The sequence below is a fragment of the Microcebus murinus genome, chromosome 9 (assembly GCF_040939455.1).
Source record: "Microcebus murinus isolate Inina chromosome 9, M.murinus_Inina_mat1.0, whole genome shotgun sequence".
Lineage (NCBI taxonomy): Eukaryota > Metazoa > Chordata > Mammalia > Primates > Cheirogaleidae > Microcebus > Microcebus murinus.
The window spans coordinates 35,819,242-35,844,222 of record NC_134112.1 but is presented as its reverse complement, the minus strand read 5'-3'; the positions used below and the strand labels follow the sequence as shown (position 1 = coordinate 35,844,222).

Genomic DNA, 24,981 nt, shown 5'->3' with positions numbered 1-24,981 from the left:
TGTCAGATAATTTTTTATCCTAGAGATAAAAAAGAGTTGGAAAATTATTTCTTTAATCAATAGAATTTATTCAAACACTGAAAAGAACTACTCTAACTAAAAAAGACATGAAAGAATATAGAACATATAACTACAAAATGTAAAGTACAGTTATTGATATTTGAGCGTTTTCAAATATCAACTATTTGTGTTTGCTATGCAGACATTTTAAATACAGAATTCAGTGTTTTGTGATCCTTAGACTCCGCAAGTAGCACAACAGATCTTAACTGGGGAATATATTGTATTAGAATTCCAAAGGAATAACCATCATAATAAACAGAGAAGAAAAGCCAAAAAGACCATTCACAGAAAACAGAAAGATGAAGTAAATGAAATAAAAAGACCTCACTTTAAATATGTGCTGTAAAAATCTCTTTCTATATCATGCTGATTCTCAGAGGTAGAGTATTTATACATGGGTGAAAAGTGCTTTCACAAAAGAGTTGTTTACAACAATCCTTAAGCCTGCTGTTATCGATCACTGGCAAACTACAAGCAGCAAGTGATGATTACCTCAAGCACATGGTTTTCTTCTTTTTGTCCAGTCTCAGCATGAAAGACTGGCAGCAGCAAAGCACCTCCATTGGTACTAAGCTACAAAGGTGAGTGCTTTGCTGCCAATAGCATCCATCACTTACATCCTAGAACTTGCTTTCCCTGCTACTGTTTACTGCACAACTTGGCTGAATAGAGACTTAGCCCTTTCTAACACTGGAGCTAGGCCACTAGACTTTCTTAGAAACCCCAGAATTTTAACTTACGGGAATATATATATATATATTGGCACTTTATTTAAGATCTCCTTGATGCAAAAATGTTACCGTATTCATCAGGGTTTATAAAAGTTCAGAGCTCCTAGAAACCAGCTTACTAACAGCTGCAAAGCTCCACCTTCAGTTAGTATGAACTTATTGTGAGATTTGAACATTTTACTGGCTAAGAGAAATACCCATTTCGAAATGGCAAAGGCTCTCAATCTATTAGTAATCTTTGGGTGTTGCAGCAAAAGTAATTTCTGACTAGCAAAATAGTCTTGATTTTTAGAAAGATCTTGTCAAGTATTAAACATAAATATAATAAATGAGAGATTATAAAGTCTAAAGATTTCCATTTCTTTTTAATTTTGTCAAGTAGGGTATTTACTTAAAAACAAAATCAAAAAAGGGTGATGTCAAAAAAGCGTGGGCTTAGAGGCTTTGTCTCTTATTTCTGTGTAAGCTTAGGCAAGTTATGCATCATTGCTAAGTTACTATTTATTTCACCTATAAAATGAGGAGGTTCATGTGAAGATAAATTTTAAAAATTTAGATAAAGGTACTGGCGTAAAATAGGCACTCAGTAAATTTTGAAAGTATAAATAAAGACTATTATTTTATTTTGTTAATAACTTCATCAGAGGTATGCTGCTCAGGTCATAGTAGTAAATGGATGCTGTAAAGATGTACTTTAGTTAATTTATTATATTTTATTTGTGTATTCCGTCACCAAAACTGGGAATAATAGTTGTGATGATCTGGGCACAGTGTCTTTGGGGGGGTTGAGAGGCAACAAAGCAAACAAAATGAACTAGTCTTAAGGTATGTGGAGGTGCTACTTACATCCTAAACTTGAAGGTACACTTTGTGACTTGACCTAAACGTTCTGGTTTTCATACATCACACATGAAGTCCATATTTTCTCTTAGGATAATTTCACACTGGGTGTAAACCATTCACAGGATTTCTGTTAAAGGAATCCTGCTTGAAGGGAATGAATTTTAGGAATGAGAGAGTCCATGCCAAAATAATTTTATTTGTTCTATGCACTAGCAAATAGTAGCACCATTATGAAATAATATTATATATGTGTATATACACATATAATGTACATACATATAAATTATATTCTCATATATACATATAAATATATATAAAAGCAGACTTTTTAACCAACCTCACCTTCACTTACTGTCCCTTCTCTTTGTAAACCATACTGATTGTTGGCCACAGTAAGCTGAAGGTTAAAAGCCAGGAGGCTTTTTAACCTCTCTTGTATGTTCACACTCACCATCTCTTTCTATTAGTTAAGCTAAATGCTCAACATAGTGATTTCTGTGTAGTTCCCAAACTGGTTATACCAGTTCCAGGTAAAACTGATCTTGTTATTGTAACCGTGTAATTGAATTATTACTCAGACCATTGAATTGTGATTACAGAATGAAAGTTGTTTCCATGAAAAATAACTTGCATGCTTTGGAAAAACACAATAATATAAGTTGTTGGCAGGGTGGGGCAGGAGGGTATTGTATGCATGAAGAGTGGTCATGTTAAGTTTAGACACAACCACTATGAAACCTTTGGGAATTAATAGTAAACATAAAGAGTATTTTTACACTCAAAATACTTCACAGATGTCTTTAAGTTTTTATTATACTTTAAAACGATTAAAACTGAGCATTATGAGTGATAAAACTGTAAAGTATGCAAGAAAGGCTACATACCATTTCCAATTAGAATATCTGTCCTCATAAAAAAGTCCTTGATCCTAACCCAGAAGTGTAGCCAATGAATATATATTTACGTATTTTAAGTTAAATGTTTAATGTATGTATATATCTTCCTACATGTTCTCCCACATACACTTTAACCACATTTTCAGTTAACCCAAGAGCAACTGTTCCTGATGGTAGAACATAAGGTTTCTTGTCTGTGTGTATGTATATATATGTGTATTCACACACTCACTCATGCATATATCCATACATGGGCTTAAGGAAATTTTTGGAACAACATAGTTGAAAAAACTTATATAATGAATTTGAGGGATAGTGAAAAGTGTAAGTTAATGTAAACCAATATATCTTGCCAGAAAAAAAAGGGGGGGAGTAATATAGGAAGACTTTTGAAAAATTTATATTAAAAAAAATGATTATTTTAAAAAAATTAAAAAGAAAGCATATTATGAAAATGGAAATTTGGATCTATTTAATATTTACTCAATATGTATGATACAAAATACATAATTGAATGTGGGAGAACTTTGCAGATTAACAAATCTTGAGAGAAACTGTAAATCTCAAATGCAGCGCCTATATTTACTTTATGGGCTTATAATCAGGGCAAAAATAAACTCAAGAACCTGGAAATGTAAAATTAATTCTCCCACACTTAAATGATTTGATGAAATGTTAAACTTTTCTAATACATTTGTCATCTGAGTGTATAATTTAACATCTCTATTTTATAAGTGTGATAATAATGGTTATCAACTCACTTAAAGGATACAAAATCAGTTTTTAATACTTTCTTAGGTAAGAAACATATTTCAAGCATTTCTGCAAGCATATTTTCAAGTATATCTCTGTTTAAAAATTAGAATTTTTTGTAATTCAATGAGGAAGTCTACACTGATTAGAAAACTATTTTCTGGTGGGAAGAAAAAAGAGGCTATTACACTTTTGTGCAACTCTGTTACCCTCTAATTAAAATTATACCCTTATGTAGCATTCGTATATTATAAGTAATACTTTCCAAAGCAGACAGACTCAAATTATAATTTGAAGGAAAACAATACCATTTGGGCATTTCCTATAGAGATAATAACAATTGAATAGCATATTGTCACAGAACATCCTGGAGGCTTTGCTTCACTAATGCAAAAATAAAGCTAACATCTGAAAATAAATATTGTGGCAATGTTAACATTTATTTTCAAAATAAAAGCCATTCATTCTGTGACTATATTTTATTCCAATGACATTTTATTCAGTGGCACGTGGTACATAATTAATGTAATTGTTCTCCTTAAAGTAATGGGCACTTCAAAGTAAGCAAAAATTTCTCAACATACTACCATCGAAACTTACATTTTGATGGTTCATTTGGATTTTCTGCAATGTACTTACATTTTGACATCACAAATAAGAATGAAACTAGTTTTATACACTGGTCAAAACTCTTTGCATAGTAACCTTTATTTTTCTCTGTATACTTTGGGTCACATAACTTCTTTTCCTAATGATTATAACAAATGTAGATTGGTAATTCTTTAATACTACCCCATCACTGAAAATATGAAGATCTCTATTTTGAAATATTAGAATATGGTAGAAATAAAATATAAAAATGATATTAGTAGGTCACTGAGCCAGCCCCAAATGGTTTTTATAACAATATAATATGTAGAATGGCCTATAATTATAAGTGTGAAAACCTTTTGTTGCTTACGCACCTCAGGAACTGAAACTCCTGAAGTGGGCAGAGTCTGTTGAAAAAGAGAAGTTCATATTAAAGCTGAAAAAAAATTCAAACTGAAAACAAAATATCAATGAAGGTTCTTATATCACTATAGTCCTGTGAAATAAATGAATAAATTAAAAATACATTTTCTTGGTATAATTTTTCTGTTTCCTTGAATTAAATGAATATTTTTTCATTAAATATGGAATGCTCTAATGAAGTGTAGTTTAGGTTGTGAAATTATTTATCCAAAACACAACTTCATCTATTCAAAGTATACTTCTCAACAACCTTGGCCAGCTTCATAGGCCTCTCTGCAACTTTAATGTATTACATTTGTATTTTGGAAGAAGATTTTATCTCCAACTTCTATTATATCTCACAAACAATACCACTAATTTTTAATGTGCCCCTTCACCCATCCCTCTTTCCATTTTCCAGTCCATATCTCAATCCTTCCTAAAAATGCTCATTGCCTTTTGGATATAGACATAGCTTATGGTGTTGGTTATATTTTGTAAAACTCTGGAAATAAGAAAAACATTCCATTAATATCAGTACAAAAAATAAAAATAATTATATCATTGGCAAAAGTTTTACTTGAGAGTAATTTAAAAAATAAGGTGAGGTTAATTATACTGATGCTGGCCTTCATGACTGTATTTTCAATTATCTACCACTGCTACTATCTTTCTGAGTCCCATCAGAAAGGTATTTTGATGGCCAGAAACAGAGAAAAGTTTATTAAATTTAAAAAGCCTGCATTTTGTGAGACTTACAACATAAAATACAAATTTAGAAGAATATTGACAAAGCACACAGACAACACTACATAAAGATTTCCCATGTTTGGGGGGAGTAGGCAAGTTGGATAGGGAGCTATGAGTTCTTAGATATTTGTGTGTCCCTGAAAAGTAGGAGACACTCAGTATATTCCAATTTCCTCCCCAGGTACAAAATATATGAGGAAATATCTGAGTGATGCTAAATCACCAAGATGAATATGAAAAACGTGAGAATGCAGATATTACTCCCTTACCCAGTAGAACTCCAGGAAGGAAGCAAGAACCAAAAGAATAAATGGTTATGTCTGAGGTAGTTAAAACCTCAGATACCCTCACAGCTGTGCAGCATGGAGATGGACCGGAAAGATTCAGTGCACCCAAAAGTGACACAGAAGGAGAAGAAGTTTAGGGAAGCCCAAGAAAAATTAAGGTGTCCAGAAATATAACTCTATTTAGAAGATATTTCTATATTATTAGTAGAAAACACAGCAACTGCAGATTTTTAGTCTAAAGAGTTCATGAAGTCTAGGAGTATGATTCTGGTCAAATATCCAATTGACAGGAGAATTCTATGGAAGTAATTGCTATTGTTTTAAAGATATACTGACAGTAGGTTTGGTAGAGCATTCACTGAAAGCTTCTTGATTTCAGTAATATTCTTGACTTCTGAGTCCAAGTCAGTCTGCATAACACCTGGGACAATGGGTGGTAGCAAAATGCTTGTGCTGGTTTCTATATGAGCCAATTCAAAGCTGTTTGCCAGTCTTATTATCTTGCTTTCTCAATTTCAGGTTGAAGCATAAGGTCTCAATAAACATTAAAGACAGGGATATAGTCCTTCCATCTTTATCCTAGTATATAAACGTTTGGTTTCCCTCAACTTTAGATCAGGTACCTTATCCTATGGGTCCTACACCATGGACCCAGGAAACTCTCAGAGGCTCTCGAGCAACCAAAACAAGACACCCCACGAGCAGTCTCCAGAGTATGAGTCATGGATACATTCTATCTTGGAAGAGTGCATGCTTGCTACGCATATGTGTGAAGAAAGCAAGGCTTTGTAAAACCAAGTGAAGATTATGGTTATCTAGACAGTTCAGAATAACAACCAAATGCAATGCAAGAGCCTGAAATAGATCCCGGTCCACTCCCACATTTACCACCAAAAAATAAATAAATAAAAGCTACAAAAAGCATTTTTGGGATAATTGTAGACATTTGAATATGGGCAGGAAAATTGCTCATGTTATGGGATGATTGTTAATTTTCTTAGTTGTGAGTATAGTAATGTCATTGTATAGAAAATTGTCCTTAATCTTAAAAGATACCTGCTGAAGTATTTAAGGATGTAGTGTCATACTATGGGCAACTTACTTTTCAAAAGATTAACCTTAATAAAACATATATTATGTACATAAGTGTGCATAATATACATAAAATCTATATGTTGTATGTGTATATATACATGCATACACACAGTCATATATATATATATATATATATGATGACAAAATAATAGCAATTATTGGGAATATACTGGATTCCTTTTATTGTGTTTGAGAATTTTTGTAATTAAATTCGGGAGGAAAAAATTGTTCTACTTTTTTACTATATTCTCTAATTTAATGCCTAAAAGTGTATAAAATATTTCTACCATGAAATAAAAACATGTATGTTATCCCAGTGCAAACTATTAATAAAGTTTCTAGACGTTTGGGAGAGAAGGCATGGGGTTGGGTGGAAGAGAAATAATGAGCACTATTCTCATGGAGATTTAGAACTCTCCATTTAAAATAAGGAAACACAGGTAAGTTTATAAGCTGCTGGTAAAGAGGAGCAGAGAGAGACAGAGAAGAAATGTTAAAGGTAAATGATAAACAAGGGGTTCTTTAAAAAGCAATATTTCAGATGGGCAGAAAGCTACACGGATAGGTTTTGCACTTGTCCAGATGTGTTCCCCTTGGGTGAGGACCTGATGATGGAGAAACATAGGTGTGGGTTTGCACTAACAAGAGGTCTCCAATGCAAAAACTTACAGGGGCCAAGAAGGTAATACAAATGAGTGAAAAATATCTGATGTCACAAAGGTAAAGACTATAGCACAATGAATAATAAACATCCCATTTTAAAGGATTAAAAAAAAAAGAAAGAAAGCAGACATTGTGGGATGAAATTAAACCCGAGCTGCCACTTTGCCACCACTAGAGAAGAGAATTGGGAATTTATGGATATTCACGCTTGGAGACTTCCTCTTTCTCAGAGCAGTAGAGATATGGGATATCTACTGTTATCTGCTGAGTGCAAGGGAGGTTGGCAGAGAGGTGATGAAATGAAGAAGGTAATGAAATAGAGATTTGTCACTACTTCTCTGAGAATGAAAAAGCAGTTGAGTAAGGATAAATAAGTGGATCAAGCAAAATTGAGTGCCCAGCTGGGGCCAGAAGTTATAAATATGTAAGAGAGAAAGCCACCAGCCCTAAGAATTTTCTGATGCAACGCTCAGCCTTAGCCTTCTGAGAGCAACACTAGAAATTCACTCCAAGAATAAGAGTGATGGTAAAACATATATATGAATTCGCTTACAATCAAAATGTGTAAGCAAAAAGTAAACATTAAATTAACATGCCATCAGTAATTTATTCCTGACTTACAATAAAAAAACCATGGTATCTATGTTTTAAAAAGTAGCAATTTAATAGAAAATATATTCAAATATTATATTACTTCTTTTTTTACTCTCCTGTACATAATTTTTAAATATCAAGGATGAGCAGAGTAAATGTTTTAGTTTTTTGAAAATTATCATGAGTGCATGATTCCAAATGTAATATATTTTTAATCAGAATTAATAAAGAAACTGTATATTTTTATTTAATCCAATGTGAGATGTGACTACAGAGGAATGTGATTGATTTTATTTAATCAGTATCTTTTTAATATTAAATAGAATACACAGTACAGATAATTAGTTTAAAAGATGCATTTGCCTTCAGGGCACTTATTAAGTTCAATCTAATATCAAAGAATTTTTAAAAATCCTATTATTCTTAAGTATTAGGATATCTCTTGTCTTCATATTTTCTAATGTGTAATCATTTTAAATTGACAATTTAATCCAAATTGTCATAGAACAAAGAAAAATCTTTGGTGGAGATTATTGGAGGTTTGACTTAGTTAAAATGTAATAAGAGCACAGTACTCACATTAAAAGGATCATTCATTATTTCAACACTAGAGTAAAATTAATAAAACTTACATTTCATACTTATATAAGAATGTTTATATTTTTGAGAAATTCCTTTCACATTTATTGTCTCATTTAATCCTCCCACTAGACCAAGATACCTCATTTTTCAGATTGGGGAACAGAAAATCAGAATGAAAATAAACTATTTTGTTTCTAATGTGCTTTCCTAATTCAAGTTCTATTTATTCAAAAATGGCAGCTGTAAGAAAAAGAAATTAAGTCATTTTTTTCAGCCACGTCTACATTTTTAAAGTGATTTAGAAATAAAATTATTTTAAAATATTGATGAAGAATGGAAAATATTTAGAAACCACTCTCTATTTGTTTTGTCTGAAAGAATTAGCATGGATATCAATATGGATTAACTTAATGTAATCTTAATGTAATAACTTCCAGTGAATAGTGAATAGTTATTTTCAAGTGTTTCAAATAAAACTATTTTAAATAGGTCATTCTCCTTTATATACAGTTGAGCATCTCTGGCATCAAAAAGAAGTAGACAAATAATGGATGTGGAGCACACTGTATGGGGGAAGGGCATGAGTGTAGCCCTGGTTTGGGTGAGGCAAAGGCATTATATGTAACCAAAATGTTTGTACCCCAATAAAAAAGAAGTGAGAGACAGAGAGAAAACCGGGATAGGGAAAAGAAAAATTATCTTCATAAAGTGGCATACTGCCTCAGCTGGAGAGGTGAAGTTGTTCTCTCACTCATGGTAATAAAATGTATTGAGAGCATTTCTAGGATATAAAAACTACATATAGTTTGCATTTCCATGACTTTATTGTCATATTTCAGTTCCATATATATTTTTAAAATTTATGATTTTGTCGGTCCTTAAGTGTGTACATTCACACATCTGAAAATGAAAATTTTACAAAGGAAGTGAGATAAAAATGATTTTTATACTACTGTCATTTTCACTAACATCTTTAATAATAGATTATTTCAGTGTATTACAAGTATTACAATCAAAAGATTCATAAGTTATTTTTCTTTTCCATTGACACTTTGACATATTAATTAAAATCAAACTGTCAAAAATAAAACATCTTAAAAAGCACACATCTTGTAACCTTACCCAGGGTCCCTTGCCTGATCACTTGTCAACTGAATCAAGTTTTTAAGCTTGTATGAAAGCAGGAATTTAATGGTAAAAATATTTGTAACTGCGGTTATTGCACTATTTTTAAACTACAAAAATATTACATTTTTACTCTAGCAAATATGACCTCCATGCATATTGGCAGAGTTTTGTCCAGAGGTGTTAAAGAGAAGGAAGTGTGAGGCTCCTTCCATTCCATCTCTCTCAATATGTGTGTTTGTGAGTGTCTAGATAATACATAAAAATGAACATTTAGGAAAGGGGTACCTAGTGTAATGGATGTCTGAAGACTTAAGGGGCACTAAATATTTTCAATAAAAATGTTAAGAATTTATCTTTATAGAGGTATCCAAAACATTTGAAACATGGATTTCTAAATATAAAAGCAATCAAAACTAAACTAAAAATCAAAGCAATAAAAACTAAAACCAATTTTAATGTTATTGTCTTATCTACTTGATTAGCAACAAAACAAAATGAGAAATGAGTAACAAACTCTACTTAGCTGTCTCATAAAATCATCAGAAGTCAACATGGTTAAAGAATTATTCTTCAATTTATTTTTAAGTTGTGATCTACAGTAAAAATGTTCATGTATTTAAACACTTGTAAAATAATTTTGCAAAAACTATTCACCCTGGTAGCCCCTCTCTCTGATATATTCTATTCTCCTCTTTTCTGTTCACTATTTCCTTCTACTTTATTGTTTTTCTTTCCATTCCTCTTTTGAAATGCTTGTCTAGGTCCCCTAAATTAATTTCATGTGTTATCCATTGTAGAGAACTGCATCATGAACATGAAAAACAGCTTTGGAACATGGGATATTGAGTGAAACAATGATTGCTGCTTCTGTCACTTGCGAGTTGAGTGATTTTAGGTAAATTCCTTAATCTCGCTACACTTCACTTTGCTCAAATATTCACTGAGCATCATAATTATACCTCTCTGTAGGAATAAAAGGATAATAATGTCTGGTACATTTAAGTTCTCAATAAGTGATGAACTGTTTTATTAATATTGTAACCAAAATGATTCCCTTAGTTTCCACTGCCTGTTTGAGAACTAAGCAAGAAAGGATGGGTTACACTGTCTTCATCTGAAACCATTTTTGTTGCTAATAAGTAGATGGGAACCAACAGATAGGTTTTTTTAATGAGAACATCTATGTAAAGGCTCTGAGAAGAGAGAAAGAAGAAATGATGCAAGAGGGGAGAGAAGAGATCAAAGAGAGAAAGCAATGGAGTAAAACAGGGGGAGAAAGGAAGGGGTTAGATGAGAGGAAGAACACAATCCTCTCTGCCATTTTCCTCACTCTAGATGCTGTCCTTTCCAAAGACCGAGCAAAGAAAACAGTGAAATTGAGTAGGGGGAAGGTGGGAGCTGGTATTTAGAGCACCTGTATTCAAAACAGATTTCAAAATGAAACATACACATCTCGTTGACTATTTTCAGATTATTTTAGAGAACTTATTTAGATAATTAATAGACTGATGAGTATATGTGTGTATGTGTAATTATGTTTGTGTCTGTTTGGGATGGGGTCTAGGTGCAGTTGGTGGCTTAAAAAAAAAAACAAAAAACACCCCATCCAAAGAATTTAATATAATAGATTAATGTCTATAAATTTTATGTTCACAAAATTAACCAGTAATACTTCCTGTTATGCCTATTCTTTCTCTCTATAAAAACATAGAAATTTATCATTGTATAGTTAGTGTACTGCTGCTTTCCAGAATATAAAAGTGTCATTGTAGGTAATGACAGAATATTAATAATAATATTTAGAATTAAAGCTTAGTTTTCCTTTTGATCATCCTTGGAAGAGACCTTGCATTAAAAAAAAAAAAAGAGGTTATAATAGAATTTGTTCTCATCCTTTGCCCCTCTAAATACCCACTGATCTCATGCCAAAGTATATTCTAACCAGGTTAAAGTCCAATTCTGTACTCACGTTAAGCTAAGATTCAATTGAGTTAAAATTTTACACTGACTGCCAGTCAACCTTATCATGAACTTTCATTATGTGCATGTAATTAATTGGGTCCAACGAACAATATCAGTACTGAGTTATAGACTCTTTTCCCCCGACCATATAATTAGAATATAATTACCCACAGGATATCAGAATGATGCAGAACCTTTCCTCTAAATGCGCCCTCATTAGGAAACAAGTCTCAATGTACATTTATTCAATCAGTGTGAATTAATTAAAATGTTACTGAAATAAAAGAGGGTAGCAATAAAGAGTATCTGACATCTATTAAGAGACGATCACTTGAGATCTGCATGCACAGTTTATATTTAATCCCATTTAGCTCAAACAGAAACTTTGCCATGTAATGTTATGTATGTCCAATACACTAGGAAATTTGAGTAAATGAGTGTGTGTCATCATTTTTGAAAATTTGTGTAGTATGCAATGAATACAAAATCTTTAAGAATTGGGGAGGATTCTAAAGGTCCCATTATTCCCTGATAATTCTATAAAGATGTATCACCAGATAGAATATATTTGGTGAAGAAAAATCATTAACTCAGTGTGTCCAGGCAATTATTTGTTTATCTTACAGTCCTATATTACATATCAGAAAATATTTGTCCTGACATGGCTTAGGAGACAACGATTGGATAAACCTAGATTTATAAAAGCACTATTATTTTTATCTTTTAATAAAATAGCCTAAAATAATTAAGCTAGCTCACGTTATTTCAACAGCATATTTTCTTTAAGCAGAACATTTGCAAGCACCTAAGAATATCTTCTTTTTAAAAGGTTGCATAATATATCATACCATACATTCCAATTATATAAAACATTGTAAAAATAGTATTAAATAAATGCATAAAGAAACTAAGTTCATATGATACATATCTTCCAAGAAACTGCTGATTCATGCAAAAACATTCTACCAAAGAGCTATTTATCTTTGTTTCTCCAGTAACTGGCATATAGTCATATTTCATTAGGGTATATTTAATAAATAAATAATCCTCATACAAAGGAATACTGAGCATTTGCCAAGAACAATGCCATAAACTATAGCTTAAAATTTTCAAAAAGCTGTATGTAATAAAGTAAGATATACAAATATTTTCAAGATTTCACTATTATCACATATTCCTCAGAAATGTTATACCTTTAGAAATAGATTTTATAAAACTCAGTTCTGGTAATCAAAATTTGGCATTCATTCTTAAAAATAGACATACACCTCTTTATAATATAAATTCTGTAGGAGCATTTAGATAAATTAGGCCATCTACAAATTGCTATTTTTTGTATGTTCTTTAGAAGCAAACTCTAACCAGTTTTAAATTATTGTTTTTTTCTCAAGAATATTTAACTCCATAAGATTATATATTTTAATTGTTTTGAGTGCATGCTATATTTACATTCTGGTAGAATGTTCTAATCAGATATTATACTGGTCTTGGTGGAGACCAAAAATGAAGGAAATGCTCCCACTCTGTTAAGCAAGCACAAAGTTTTGTTGTATTTTAAATAAAAGTATTTTAGAATTTGAGTAATAAAGATATGTAGTACAGTGTATGCTGAAAATGTAGTATTTGAGTAACATTTATTAAAATACCACATTAAGTCAGGGTAATTACTACAAAAAATCTCACACTTTCTAAACAATAGAATGTGAATATTTTTAAAGCTCCATTTTGCAATAAACATCAATTTTCATATTCTGAACTACAACTACACTAAGAATGAACATTTATAATATGTTATAAGGGAAGACTAAATTGCTTAAGCTGTATTTAAAAATCAGATTTTTTTATGTAATTTAATATCCAGAGGAAACTATTGTGAGTCCCCTCAGAATTCTGAAAATGTTCCCTTTGAATTCTCCACCTGCTGTACCACTTTAACATGTGAGGCATTTCACAGTACCATCTATTGGATATTTTATATAACTACAACATTACAATCATAAGAGTTTCAAAATTTAGCTATAACTATAAAATGCTTCAAGAGCCATCCCAAAAACTAAATATAATGCTAACCAGACTGCACTAGTATTATTTCATCATCACATATTTTAAACTCAATATTATTAGCTTGTAACAATAAAATTTAATGATCATGAGTTATCAATGATCTTTAAAAAATAAGCCACCTCATCTCATATTCATTTTAACTTTTAATTGATATATATGTTACTGCCCGATACATTTTCTTCTTGACTCAGGAAAAAGAGTGGTAACTGATGGGCATAAGAAGAGCTGACTGAATGTTATTCATTCACTCAGCAAATATTTGTTAAGCATTTAAACGGTGTCAAAATCAGATTAGGTGCTAGAAGAAATGAAGAGGCAAACCCTTTGTTGTGGGTGGTCGACATGGCGGTAGTGCTATTCAATGAGCACAAGGAACAGTTTCACAAGAAACATTTTAAGTTCAGTTCCTGCTCTGCTAACTTTGTGACCTCTGTGGGACATTGCAGGGAAAATTTACAACGTGAAGTTGAGTATTTAGATCTAGATGGGTGTGGGGAGACATATTTTAAAATGTTAGTTGTAGTAATGGAATTGAATGAGATAATATACAAAGAGTGTGACAAGATGAGAATCGAACAAAAAATGAAAGCCTAACACATATTTAAGAATGAAAAGAGGACTAGGAATTCAGCAATATTGACAAAGTATAGCTAAAGAGACTAAAAGGAAAACTAGTAAAAAAGTGTTGGATGAGTGTTACAGAATATGAGAGGAGAGTTTGACAAACAGTGTCAAACATGGTAGGGAATTAAAATAAAATATCGCACTTGAAACGGTTCTCTAGGATATGCTACTGGTAGCCCAAGCAGTTCCTTTCCTAATTTGTCAGTGAACCTATCACCAGCTGCTATGCGTGTTGACTGCTGAGAGCTCCTAGCTATCCTAGCTGTGGCTATTTTCTGAAGAATTCTTTGCTCATAGGAATAGGCTGTCCCAGGAGGCCACAGCTGATGATTGACTGATAAGAGTTAGAAAAGACCAGCCTCCTTGCCTTAAGTTAGGAACAATACTATGATACGATTGATTTTTGTCCCAAAGCCCCAAAGAAGACTCAGGCCAAGGCTGAACTCTCCCTATGATCACTTCCTTGGTTGGAGCTTGCCTATTCCTTTTTCCGTTTCCCTCCCTTCCTTAAAGATTTTTCCTAAAAAATCTCTTCTCTCTTCATAAATTATACAATGCTAAATCCCTGTTTCATCCTCTGCTGTTTGGGAACCCAACCTAAGAGAGTGCAATTAAATTTAGTAATGAAGCCAAGAGCAGTTTCAGATCCATTTTATAGTGAGAAGTTAGACTACCATGCTTTGATGAGGAAGAAAGAAAAGAATTTAACACAGTGAGTGTATCTACACACCTGCATATACGTACTCATGGCTATGTGAAGGGGCAGACAAGAGTCGGATCCATGTACAAATACAGGACATAGAATTGCACAGGAGAAAGATCAAGCAGCTCTTTACTGGCATGGGTTCTATAATACACAAAAGTGAAAATGAAACTGTATAAGAGAGAGAAGGGAGAGAATACAAGAATGAAGGAAATCAGAAGATCATAAACATTGGATGACTCAAGGATGTTGAAGAAATGGCAACCAAATGAAATAATTTCAAAATATTTGTGATTGGGATAAAATAAGAGTAACTTAATAAAGAAGAGAACAATAGGTATAGAGCTATAATCCTCAGGAATTGGGTTTCTTTGGAGCAAATGGGGCTGAATAGATCAAAGCTTTTTAGAGCACTATTTATAGCAACAGAATTTCAACTGATAGATTTTTATCATCAAGCCTGGACAGCAAGGAGTGGTCACAGAGACCTCAGTAAAACTATCTTTATTTCACAGATGGGGTAACACAGATTGAACTTGTTGAACTAAAGAACAAAGGCAGGAACGAATCAGTGATCACTATACTTATATGAAATTGATTTGTGGACCAAAAGCAATAATATGAATTAATTCTTCCTCAGGTTTCAAGTAAGAGTTGAGAACAAACAAGCTATATTTCATAGTAAAACCGAGGAAATCATGTACATAAATACTTAATGATCACCAACATTTCAGCTGGATCATAACCACAGGTTACCTTTACAAGGTGGAATTTATGCTTAAATGACTAGAAGTGATTAAAGGAGTCTGGTTTTGATTGCATTCAAAAATTTAAAAATTAAAAGATGGGAATGATATGAAGCATTTTCTTCTATTCTCCTGCTATTAGATCTGGATATTTGTACTGCCTCAACCCAAACTTCCTTTGAAAGGTGCAAGCAGAAATATTAACACAGAAGTTGATACATTTGGGAGCTTTTAATGCCATAGTTTGTGACAGTTTAGTCTCACTGGGGTTTAATGAGAATAGAAAATTTTGCATACCCTCCCCAACACTGGGTACTACTATTTTTTAAGTATTTCCCAATATGGTTAGAAAAAGTAGATTGCATTGTGTTAATCTATATTTCTTCTTTACTTATGGGTTTAAGTTTTTAAATTATTTTTAAGCTATCTGCATACATTTTACATAACAGAGATTTTTTTTTCTTTTGTTATGATACTTACCTTTACCTTGATTTGTAAATTTGGGGCTTTATCATTTAAAAAAAAATTGATTGCTCAAGTCAGTTACTATTATCTTTTATATTTCTCCTTTTAGGAAAAAATAAAAAGGCCATGCCCAGGCAAAAATTAATTTTTAAATCTATGTTTGATTTATTTTGGAATAGGCCACACTAGATTTGATATGTCACCTTTATCATATATTATTACACTGTAGTTTAAAATGACTTTAGATTTTCTAACAGAGCTTGCCATCTTTTAGAGTCATTACTATATATTTCTCTTCATCACATGGCACATTCTCTAGGATAGTCCTCAAAACAAGTCTCAACAAATTTTAAAAAATCAAAATCATATTAAGTATCTTCTGAGACTAAAGGTATAAAATTAGAAATCAATAAAACAAGAACTTCAGAAACTGTACAAATCAGTTAAATGTGTAGGTTAAATATGCTCCTGAATAACCAATTAATGAAGAAATTAGGAGGGAAATAAAAAAAAAATGATTGAACAAATGCAAATAGAAACACCTATAGAGTACAACAAAAAAGTTACTAAGAAGGAAGTTTATAGCAATAAATGCTTACATCAAAAAAATAAGAAAGATTTCAAATAAACAATCTAATGATGCACCTCAAGGAACTAAACAAGCAAGACTAAAACAAACTCAAATTTTTTAGAAGGAAAGAAATAAAAATCAGAGCAGAACTAAACAAAGTAGAGACCAAAAGAAATACAAAGGATCACCAAAATGGAAAGTTTGTTTTTTGAAAAGATAAACAAAATTGACAAGCCATGAGCTAAACTGAGTAAGACAAAAAGAGAGAATACCCAACAAAATAAAATCATAAACAAAAAAGGAGATATTACAATTGATGCTACAGAAATGCAAAGGATTATTAAAGACTATTAACTATATGCCACCATATTAGAAAACCTAGAAGAAATGGGTAAAGTTTTGGAAAACACATAACCTACTAAAATTGAACCAGAAAGAAATAGAAAACCTAAACAGACCAATAACAAGTAACAATACTGAATCAGAAATAAAATGTCCTAATAAAGAAAAGCCCAAGACCAGGTGGCTTTATTGCTGAATTCCACCAAACTTTTAAAGATGAACTAACACCAGTTCTTCTCAAACCATTCCAAAAAACTGAAAAGGAGGGGATATTTCCTAACTCATTCTATGAGGTCAGTATTATCCTGATACCAAGAACAGAAAAAAATACAACAATGACAACAAAAACTACAGGTTAATGTCCCTCATGAACATGGATTTAAAAAAATTCCTCAACAAAATACTAGCAACCTGAAAACAACAGTACATCAAAAAGATAATTCAATATGATCAAGTGGGATTCATCCAAGAAATGTCAGAGTGATTCAACATATGTGGATCAATAATTGTGATGCATCACATCAACAGATTAAAAGACAAAAACATGATAATCTCAATAGATGCAGAAAAAGTATTTGATAAAATCCTGCTTTCCTTCATTATAAAAATCTATCAACAAATTAGGTACAGAAGAAACAAATCTCAACACAATAAAGACCATATATGACAAACCCACAGGTAACTACATACCAAACAAGGAAAAGCTGAAAGCATTTTCTCTAAGATAGAATAGGAGAAAGATGCCCACTTTCACTACTCTTATTTAACATAGTACTATAAAATCTAGCCAGAGCAATTAGGCAAAAGAAAGACATAAAGGGCATCCAAATTAGAAAACAGAAAGTGAACTGTCCCTCTTTGCAGACAACATGATCTTATACAGAGAAAAACCTAAAGACCCCACCCAAAACTCTTAGTACTGATAAACAAATTGACATTGCATGATACAAATCAACATAGAAAAATCAGTAGCATTGCTATTCACCAGTAACCAACTAGCTAAAAATGAAAGCAATCTCATCTACAATAGCTACGAAATAAAATAATAAAAACATATACTTAGGAATAAATTTAACCAAGGAGGTTGAAGACATCTACTAGGAAAACTATAAAACACTGGTGAAAAAAATTGAAAAGGACACAAGGAAATGGAAATATATCCCAGGTTTCTTCATGGATTAGAAAAATTAATATTGTCAAAATGACCACACTACTCAAAACAAATCTATGGATTCCATGTAAGCTCTATCAAAGTACCAGTGATATTCTCTATAGAGAGAGGAAAAGAAAAAACAATTTTAACATTTGTGTGGAACCATGAAATATCCCAAATACTCAAAGAAATACTATACAAAAAGAGGCATCACAATAGCTGGCTTCAAAATATACTACATAACAATAGTAATCAAAATAGCATGGCATTGGTATAAAAACAGATACAGAGACCAAGAGAACAGAATAAAAAAAAAAAAAAACAACAAATAAATCTACATATGTATAGCAAACTTGTTTTTTATATAGACTCTAAGAACACACTCTGTGGTAAGAATAGCCTCTTCAATAAATGGTTTTGAGAAAACTGGATGTCCATATATGTAGAAGAATGAAACTAGACCCTTACGTCTCACCATAACAAAAAATCATTGCAAAATGGATTAACAACTTAAATATAAGACCTGAAACTATAAAACTACTAGAAGAAAATAGAGGGGAAATTCTTCAGGACATGAGCAAGACTGTAAAAGGACAGGTAACAAAGACAAAAATAAACAAATGAGAAGATACCAAGCTAAAAAAGGTTTTACACAGCAAAGGAAACAAACAATAGAATGAAGAGGCAATCTGTAGAATAGGAGAAAATATATGCAAACTATTCATCTGACAAGGAACTAATTTCCAGAATACAAAGAAATTGAATAGCTCAACAGCAAAACTAAAACTTAAAACAAACAAACAAACAAACAAACAAAAAAACCCCGGAAGTAATCACATTAAAAAAGTGGTCAAAGGATCAGAATAGACATTCTAAAATGAAGATATACAAATAGCCAACAAGCATATGACAAAATGCTCAACATCACTAATCAGCAGGGAAATGTAAATCGAAACCACAATAAGATAGCATCTCACCCATTCAAATGGCTATTATCAAAAACACAAAAAATAAAAAATGCTAGTGAAGATGCCAAGAAAAAGGCACTCTTATACACTGTTGGTAGAAATATAAATTAATACAGCCACTATGTAGAACAGTATGGAGGTGCCTCAAAAAACAAAAAATAGAATCACCATATAATCCAGCAATCACACTACTGAATATTTATTTATCCAAAGCACAGGAAATCAGTATCTGCAATCCCATGTTTACTGCAACACTATTCGCAACAGCCAAGATATGGAACCAAACTAAATGTTCATAAACAGATGAAAGACACAAGGGAATGCTATTCAGCCATTAAAAAAGAATGGAATGCTGTCATTTGTGGAAACAAGGATGAACCTGAACCATATTATGTTAAGTGGAATAATTCAGGTACAGAAAAATAAATATAACTTGTTCTCACTCATATGTGAGAGTTAAAAAAATTTTTGAGCTTATAGATGTAGAGAGTAGAATTATAGTTTCTAGAAGCTGGGAAGGTTAGGGGGAGGTCGGTTAATGGATAAAAAAATTACACCTAGATATAAGGAATAAATTCAATTTGTTCTGTAGTTCTGTAGGGTGAATAAAGTTAATAAATTTATGGTATATGTGCAGAAAGCTAGAAGAGAGGGTTCTAAATGTTCTCAACACAAAGAAATGATAAATGTTTAAGGTGGTGAACATACAAATAACCCTGATTTAATTGTTACACATTTTATATATATATATCAAATTATCACACTTTTCTCTATAAATATGTACAATTATTACATGTCAACTAAAAATAAAGGGAAAAAAACAAAAATGCAAAAAAGCAGCAAAAACAAAAAGTCATGAGAATACAATTTTAAAAGGTATTTTATGGCCGGGGTGTTGTGGCTCATGCCTGTAATCCTAGCACTCTGGGAGGCCAAGGCAGGAGGATTGCTTAAGCTGAGAAGTTCAAGACCAGCCTGAGCAAAAGCAAGACCCCATCTCTACCAAAAACAGAAAAATTAGCCAGGCGTTTTGGCACAGGCCTGTAGTTCCAACTACTTGGGAAGTTGAGGCAGGAGGATCCCTTGAGCCCAGGAGTTTGAGGTTTCAGTGAACTGTGACGAGGCCACCATACTCTACCAGGGACAACAGAACGAGACTCTGTCTCAAAAAAAAAAAAAAAGAAAAGAAAAGAAAAAAACGTTTTATGCTTTCTTTATTGTTTTTAATATGAGGAACTACAAACTCCTAATCAATTTCTACGTACTTCTAGATCTAACACAGACACCTGTGATCTGAACTTGGAGTTTTCAAATACTCCTATCTAGAATAGGTTTTTGGACATTTGAACTGTTGTTTTTTTTCAGATTTGAAAACAGTGGAGAAGGCTGACATTTTTAATTAACCATGTGCATGACAGTCTAATTAATCTTCATGACTCTAAACTCTTTGGGGTCAAGAGTCATTTCTTAGGGCACTGCATTCTGAATATATTAAATAAAAACTCAAATGATCAAATTTCTTTTAAAAAGATTTCCATCAGATTTCCTCTTAGCTGAACTTACAATTCATGTCTTATCAGCCTTTTGTTTTGGCTTTTAAAAATAAATCTTGACAAACCCAACATGGCATAAGTTTGTTTCTTTAAAAAAATTATTATAGCTTGCCTGAGTACAGCTACGTTTAGGCAGAAATATTACAGAAACTTGTAGGAAAGTTTTTATAGCCCTATTAAAAAATAAACCTCATGAAAATAGAACTCTACCATATTCCTTTAGGTAGAAACAAATATAATTGCCATAATATGTGAAATTTTTCTTCTAGGTTTACCCCTGTTGATATGTGTACGTACATAGTCTACATTATATAGCCGAGGTCAGAATAAAGGCGGTACTTCAGAAACCAACAAACCCAACCCAACTAAAGATTATTTATCAGATAAATAGTTCATCTCTCCGTGTAGATTATGTAATCAACCCTTAGTGATGCTGGGTTCATCCCCCTTTTCTTATGCTATGTCCCTTTAAATACATGTATATGTATTTGTACATGTACAAGAATATGCCAGATCAAAATGGATGTACACATATTTTATAAATATTATAGCACTCTAGTGCTTAATGTGTTCCTCAGTGGAGTTTGAATCAGTGAGATTTAATACTACACATTTTAAAAATTAAATAAATAAAAAGCAGCTAACCTTTATGAATAATACCATGAAATTGGGTCTGAGTAAGATATTCAAAATATGGAAAAAATGAGATTCCTTTTTGGCTATCATTACTATGATGACAATTATGAATTGATCTATAATGAATATTAATTAAATGAATATTAAGTAATGACACTGATGAAACATTTATTGAGAACTGACAATGTGCTTTATCCCTACTCTTTTGACAAAAAAGAACACTGCGTAGGCACAAACCTTTGGTTGATTACATAAAGAATTTCAATAAAATAGATGACTTCAGTAGCTGTGGTTAAAGGTTGAAGAGGTAAATTGAAAACAAAGGCGAAGCAGCCAAAATTACGTAAAAGAAAAACTAAAGCTCAGTACAGCATATATCCTTAGTCAAGTGTTCGTACCTCCCCAGAAGATTCTACATTTCTGGAAGTTCTATAACTAGCCTAGGAAAAAAATGTTACAAAGAATTCGAATTCCAAAGTTCACAATCACAGAAGATTCAAATATCTCTCCTCCCTCCTTTAATTAACCTATGTTTAGCATTGGGGTTGTCATTATTAACTCTCATCGGTTAGAGATACGTCATAGATAGAAAACAGAAATACTCTTTTATATTTGGGCTGTGAGGAAGAGACACACTCCATACTTCCGCTCCCCAGCACACCTTCTGACATTGCTGAGGAGTAATGGCTTAGTTAAACACATGCTCTAAAGAAAGATTTAACATACTCTATGCTATTTAAGACTTAATCACCATATTTACAACGCATAATTTAGTAGAATTCTTAAAATTATGGAAGAGCAAGTAAGAGTGGAAAAAGAGAAGTTAATATGGCATATGGTTCCCGGAGGGTGTTATAGGTAGAGATACGTATATTGTTGCTTCAGCAACACCACAACTTGGCCAAGTTTTCAGAGTTACAATGAAGAAGAGAGAATTAGGACCATTTGAACTTTCAGCAACAGGGCTGGAACTGTAATGTATGAATATTTGGTTGCTTCTTAACCAATCTTATGGTTTTTTACTTGTTTTAATCATTCTGGCAGGTGTATTATGTTATCTCTTTATATTTAATATGTTTTTTTCTGGTAAGTAATGATGGTGAGCACATCATGTGTTTAGAGGTCATTTGTTTATATATTCCATTCAAATTCTTGTTTTCGTTTTAGTCTTTTGCCCTTTTGAATTGCATTGTTTGATTATTACTAATTTATATCAATTCTTTCTATATTTCATGCATAATTAATTTTCTACCATTCTTAACCTATATGAAGGAATGACTTGCCCACAGATCCAGAGTTAATGTTAGAATTTCTTTAACTTATAGTCCTCTAGCCTTTCTGGCTATCATTAGACCATGCTTATTTCTTTCTTTCTTATCAATTTTTCTCACTTCACTTCTTTTCTAAAATTTTCACTGGGAACTCTGGGAAAACTGTTCAAAAAAATCCAAATTACCCTTTTATTCTCCAAGTCATTGCCCTTTCCTTTGAACACCTCTGAAGAGATGTTACTCACTCTCTCATCCATTATTGATTTTATAGTTTTAATGGAAAACTCTTGGCTTTCCATCAAAATCATCATTCCTCCATCTTCAAAATAGAATCTCTTATTACTTGATCTTCATAAAATTTAATAGTTCTTCTCTATACCTTTATTCCTTACTGTCATGTACTAATCATTTCATCAAGACCCTGCCATCCTGGGTGGTTTTAAGGATAACATCCAACCATTCTCAGAGTTCTTCGGCCTTCTAACATCTAGTGAACTTCCCCTGCATGTCAACTGAGATACCCAGATCCATGACTGTATATTGGACCTTACCATTATCTGCAAATAATCTCTTCTGAAATCACATCAAATCCTAATATTCCACTCTCTGCTACAGTCTTCTCCCCTAGCCCCCTCATTTTCTTACTCTGTTGGTGTCTTTTGACCATTCACATCACATTTTCACTATGATATTTTCATATCTCTTCAGCGCCCTGTTTTAAATTTATTTTACGACACACTGCTTGCAAAGTTGTCTTTCTATAACACTAAGCTGATCATGTAAGCTCATATTTATATTGGATAAAGCAAAACTCCTTGACAAGACAGGCCAACATTTCACTATGTCAGTCCTTGTCCTGTCTATTTCTCCAGCCTCACCTTTATGCATAACCCCTAAGAAACATTTTGCCTTTTCATGATCTATGTATTCTCTCGTCACTGAGACTATTCAGAGATCACTCAACATTTACCTGTCAAATACCTATTTATTTTTCAAGATTCAGCTCAGGTGTCATTTCTTCAAGAAAATTTTTATTTACTCCTTGATTTACTCTCAGGATTATGATCCTGTCCTCTAGAGGACTATAAGTTAATACGTATCACACTATAATATGTCATCTGTTTGCCTGCCTTGACTCATAGACTCTGAATTGCAAGAGAGAAAGGAAGTGTTCTTAACTGGTGTTTTAGCTCCAGTGAGCTTAGTAAAGGTCAATGGAAAGAAGAAAGTAAGTTAGAGAGAAAGCAAGAGAGAGAAAGAAAGAGGAAGGAAGGTGGGAAGGAAACATTGGTAACAAGCAAGCAATAGGAAGGAAAGGGAGGAAGAAGGAGGAGAGAAAATAGTTAAAACAAAGAATCTATCATTACAGATGTATTAATATATAAAAGTAATGCATGCTATCATTATGATCTTAAAGATACCTCAAATACACAAAAATAACAATTAGCATATAAACAGTGGATATGGATATTTAATTGTCATATAATCTCATTTGAATAATCTGTAAATTAACATATCATCCTTAAATTTTAATTTATCAACTTTAACATATTGACATACAAATGAAAAAATAAGTAACAACTTCTTTAGAGAATAAGAACCTTGCTTTTAAATTATAAGATAAAATTTATATAGAGATAAAACTAAACTAAATAATGAAGATAAATATAATAGAAATGATTTTTGTGTATGATTCATTTCACTCTTCAAACATAAAGTCCTCATGAGATATCTCAAATCTTCTTGTGTTGATAGTGGCAGTATTAATTGAATAAAAGCCTCCCCCTAACAGAAGAATAATTATAAAACCCTGCAGTCTTATAGAGGCACTTTACCTTACCACACATACAAAAAAATGTGTAAAATTTAGAATGGGTGTAAGACTAAATCATAATTCTAGAGAAGCTGATCAAATTTATAGCTTCCTTTATGAGATTACTCTAAGAATCAAACAGAATCTACATAGCCTATTCTATTGATTTCTGTGAAAAATTTATGTACTATCAAAAATAATTTTAAAAGTACTAACTGAGGCCATTATAGTAAAGGGAAATTTAATAGCATAGTAATGAAGTCATAATTAGCACATACAAATAAATAACACATATTCCAACATCATAGTAAAATGGGTATAAATTTAACTCCAAGCTTCTTAAGTACAGAAAATAAAAGGGTAATGACTCATAAAATCCACAAGATAAACTGTGATAAACAGAGCTAAAAGGGACTTTTGTCAGGTAATGAAGGACATTTCCAACATACCTTTTTTGTTACACATAGGAGGTTATCATATGATTAATTTTTTAAAATGCCTTTCTATACAGGCTGATGCCACAATGGTGAGGCTAAATTTAATGTAAGCCAAACTGCGAGGGGCTAAAACAACAGAGATTACACCTGTCTTGGGTTAGGTGTAAAATTTAGGAAGTATAATAAATAGTGACTGGCTTGCCTGGCTATCAGGCCATGTTTCATACAAGATTATTAATTTTTTTTTTGCACTGTCACTTTGTTTTGGATTGGACAACAGAGACTTCAGGGTATG

General features: G+C 32.2%; 1 protein-coding gene across 5 annotated transcripts in view; it reads right to left on the bottom strand.

Annotated features, from left to right (window-relative positions):
* Positions 1–24,981, bottom strand: part of DGKB (diacylglycerol kinase beta) — a 660,304-nt gene that overhangs the window by 413,007 nt on the left and 222,316 nt on the right. For 3 of the 5 annotated variants that reach the window (XM_012741949.3, XM_012741951.3, XM_012741950.3), the window contains one exon: positions 4,252–4,284. The exons of the other annotated variants lie outside the window; for them this stretch is intronic. In XM_012741949.3, the coding sequence (XP_012597403.1) occupies positions 4,252–4,284 (33 nt within the window). The remainder of the gene's footprint in view (positions 1–4,251; positions 4,285–24,981) is intronic. 5 annotated transcript variants of the gene reach the window in all.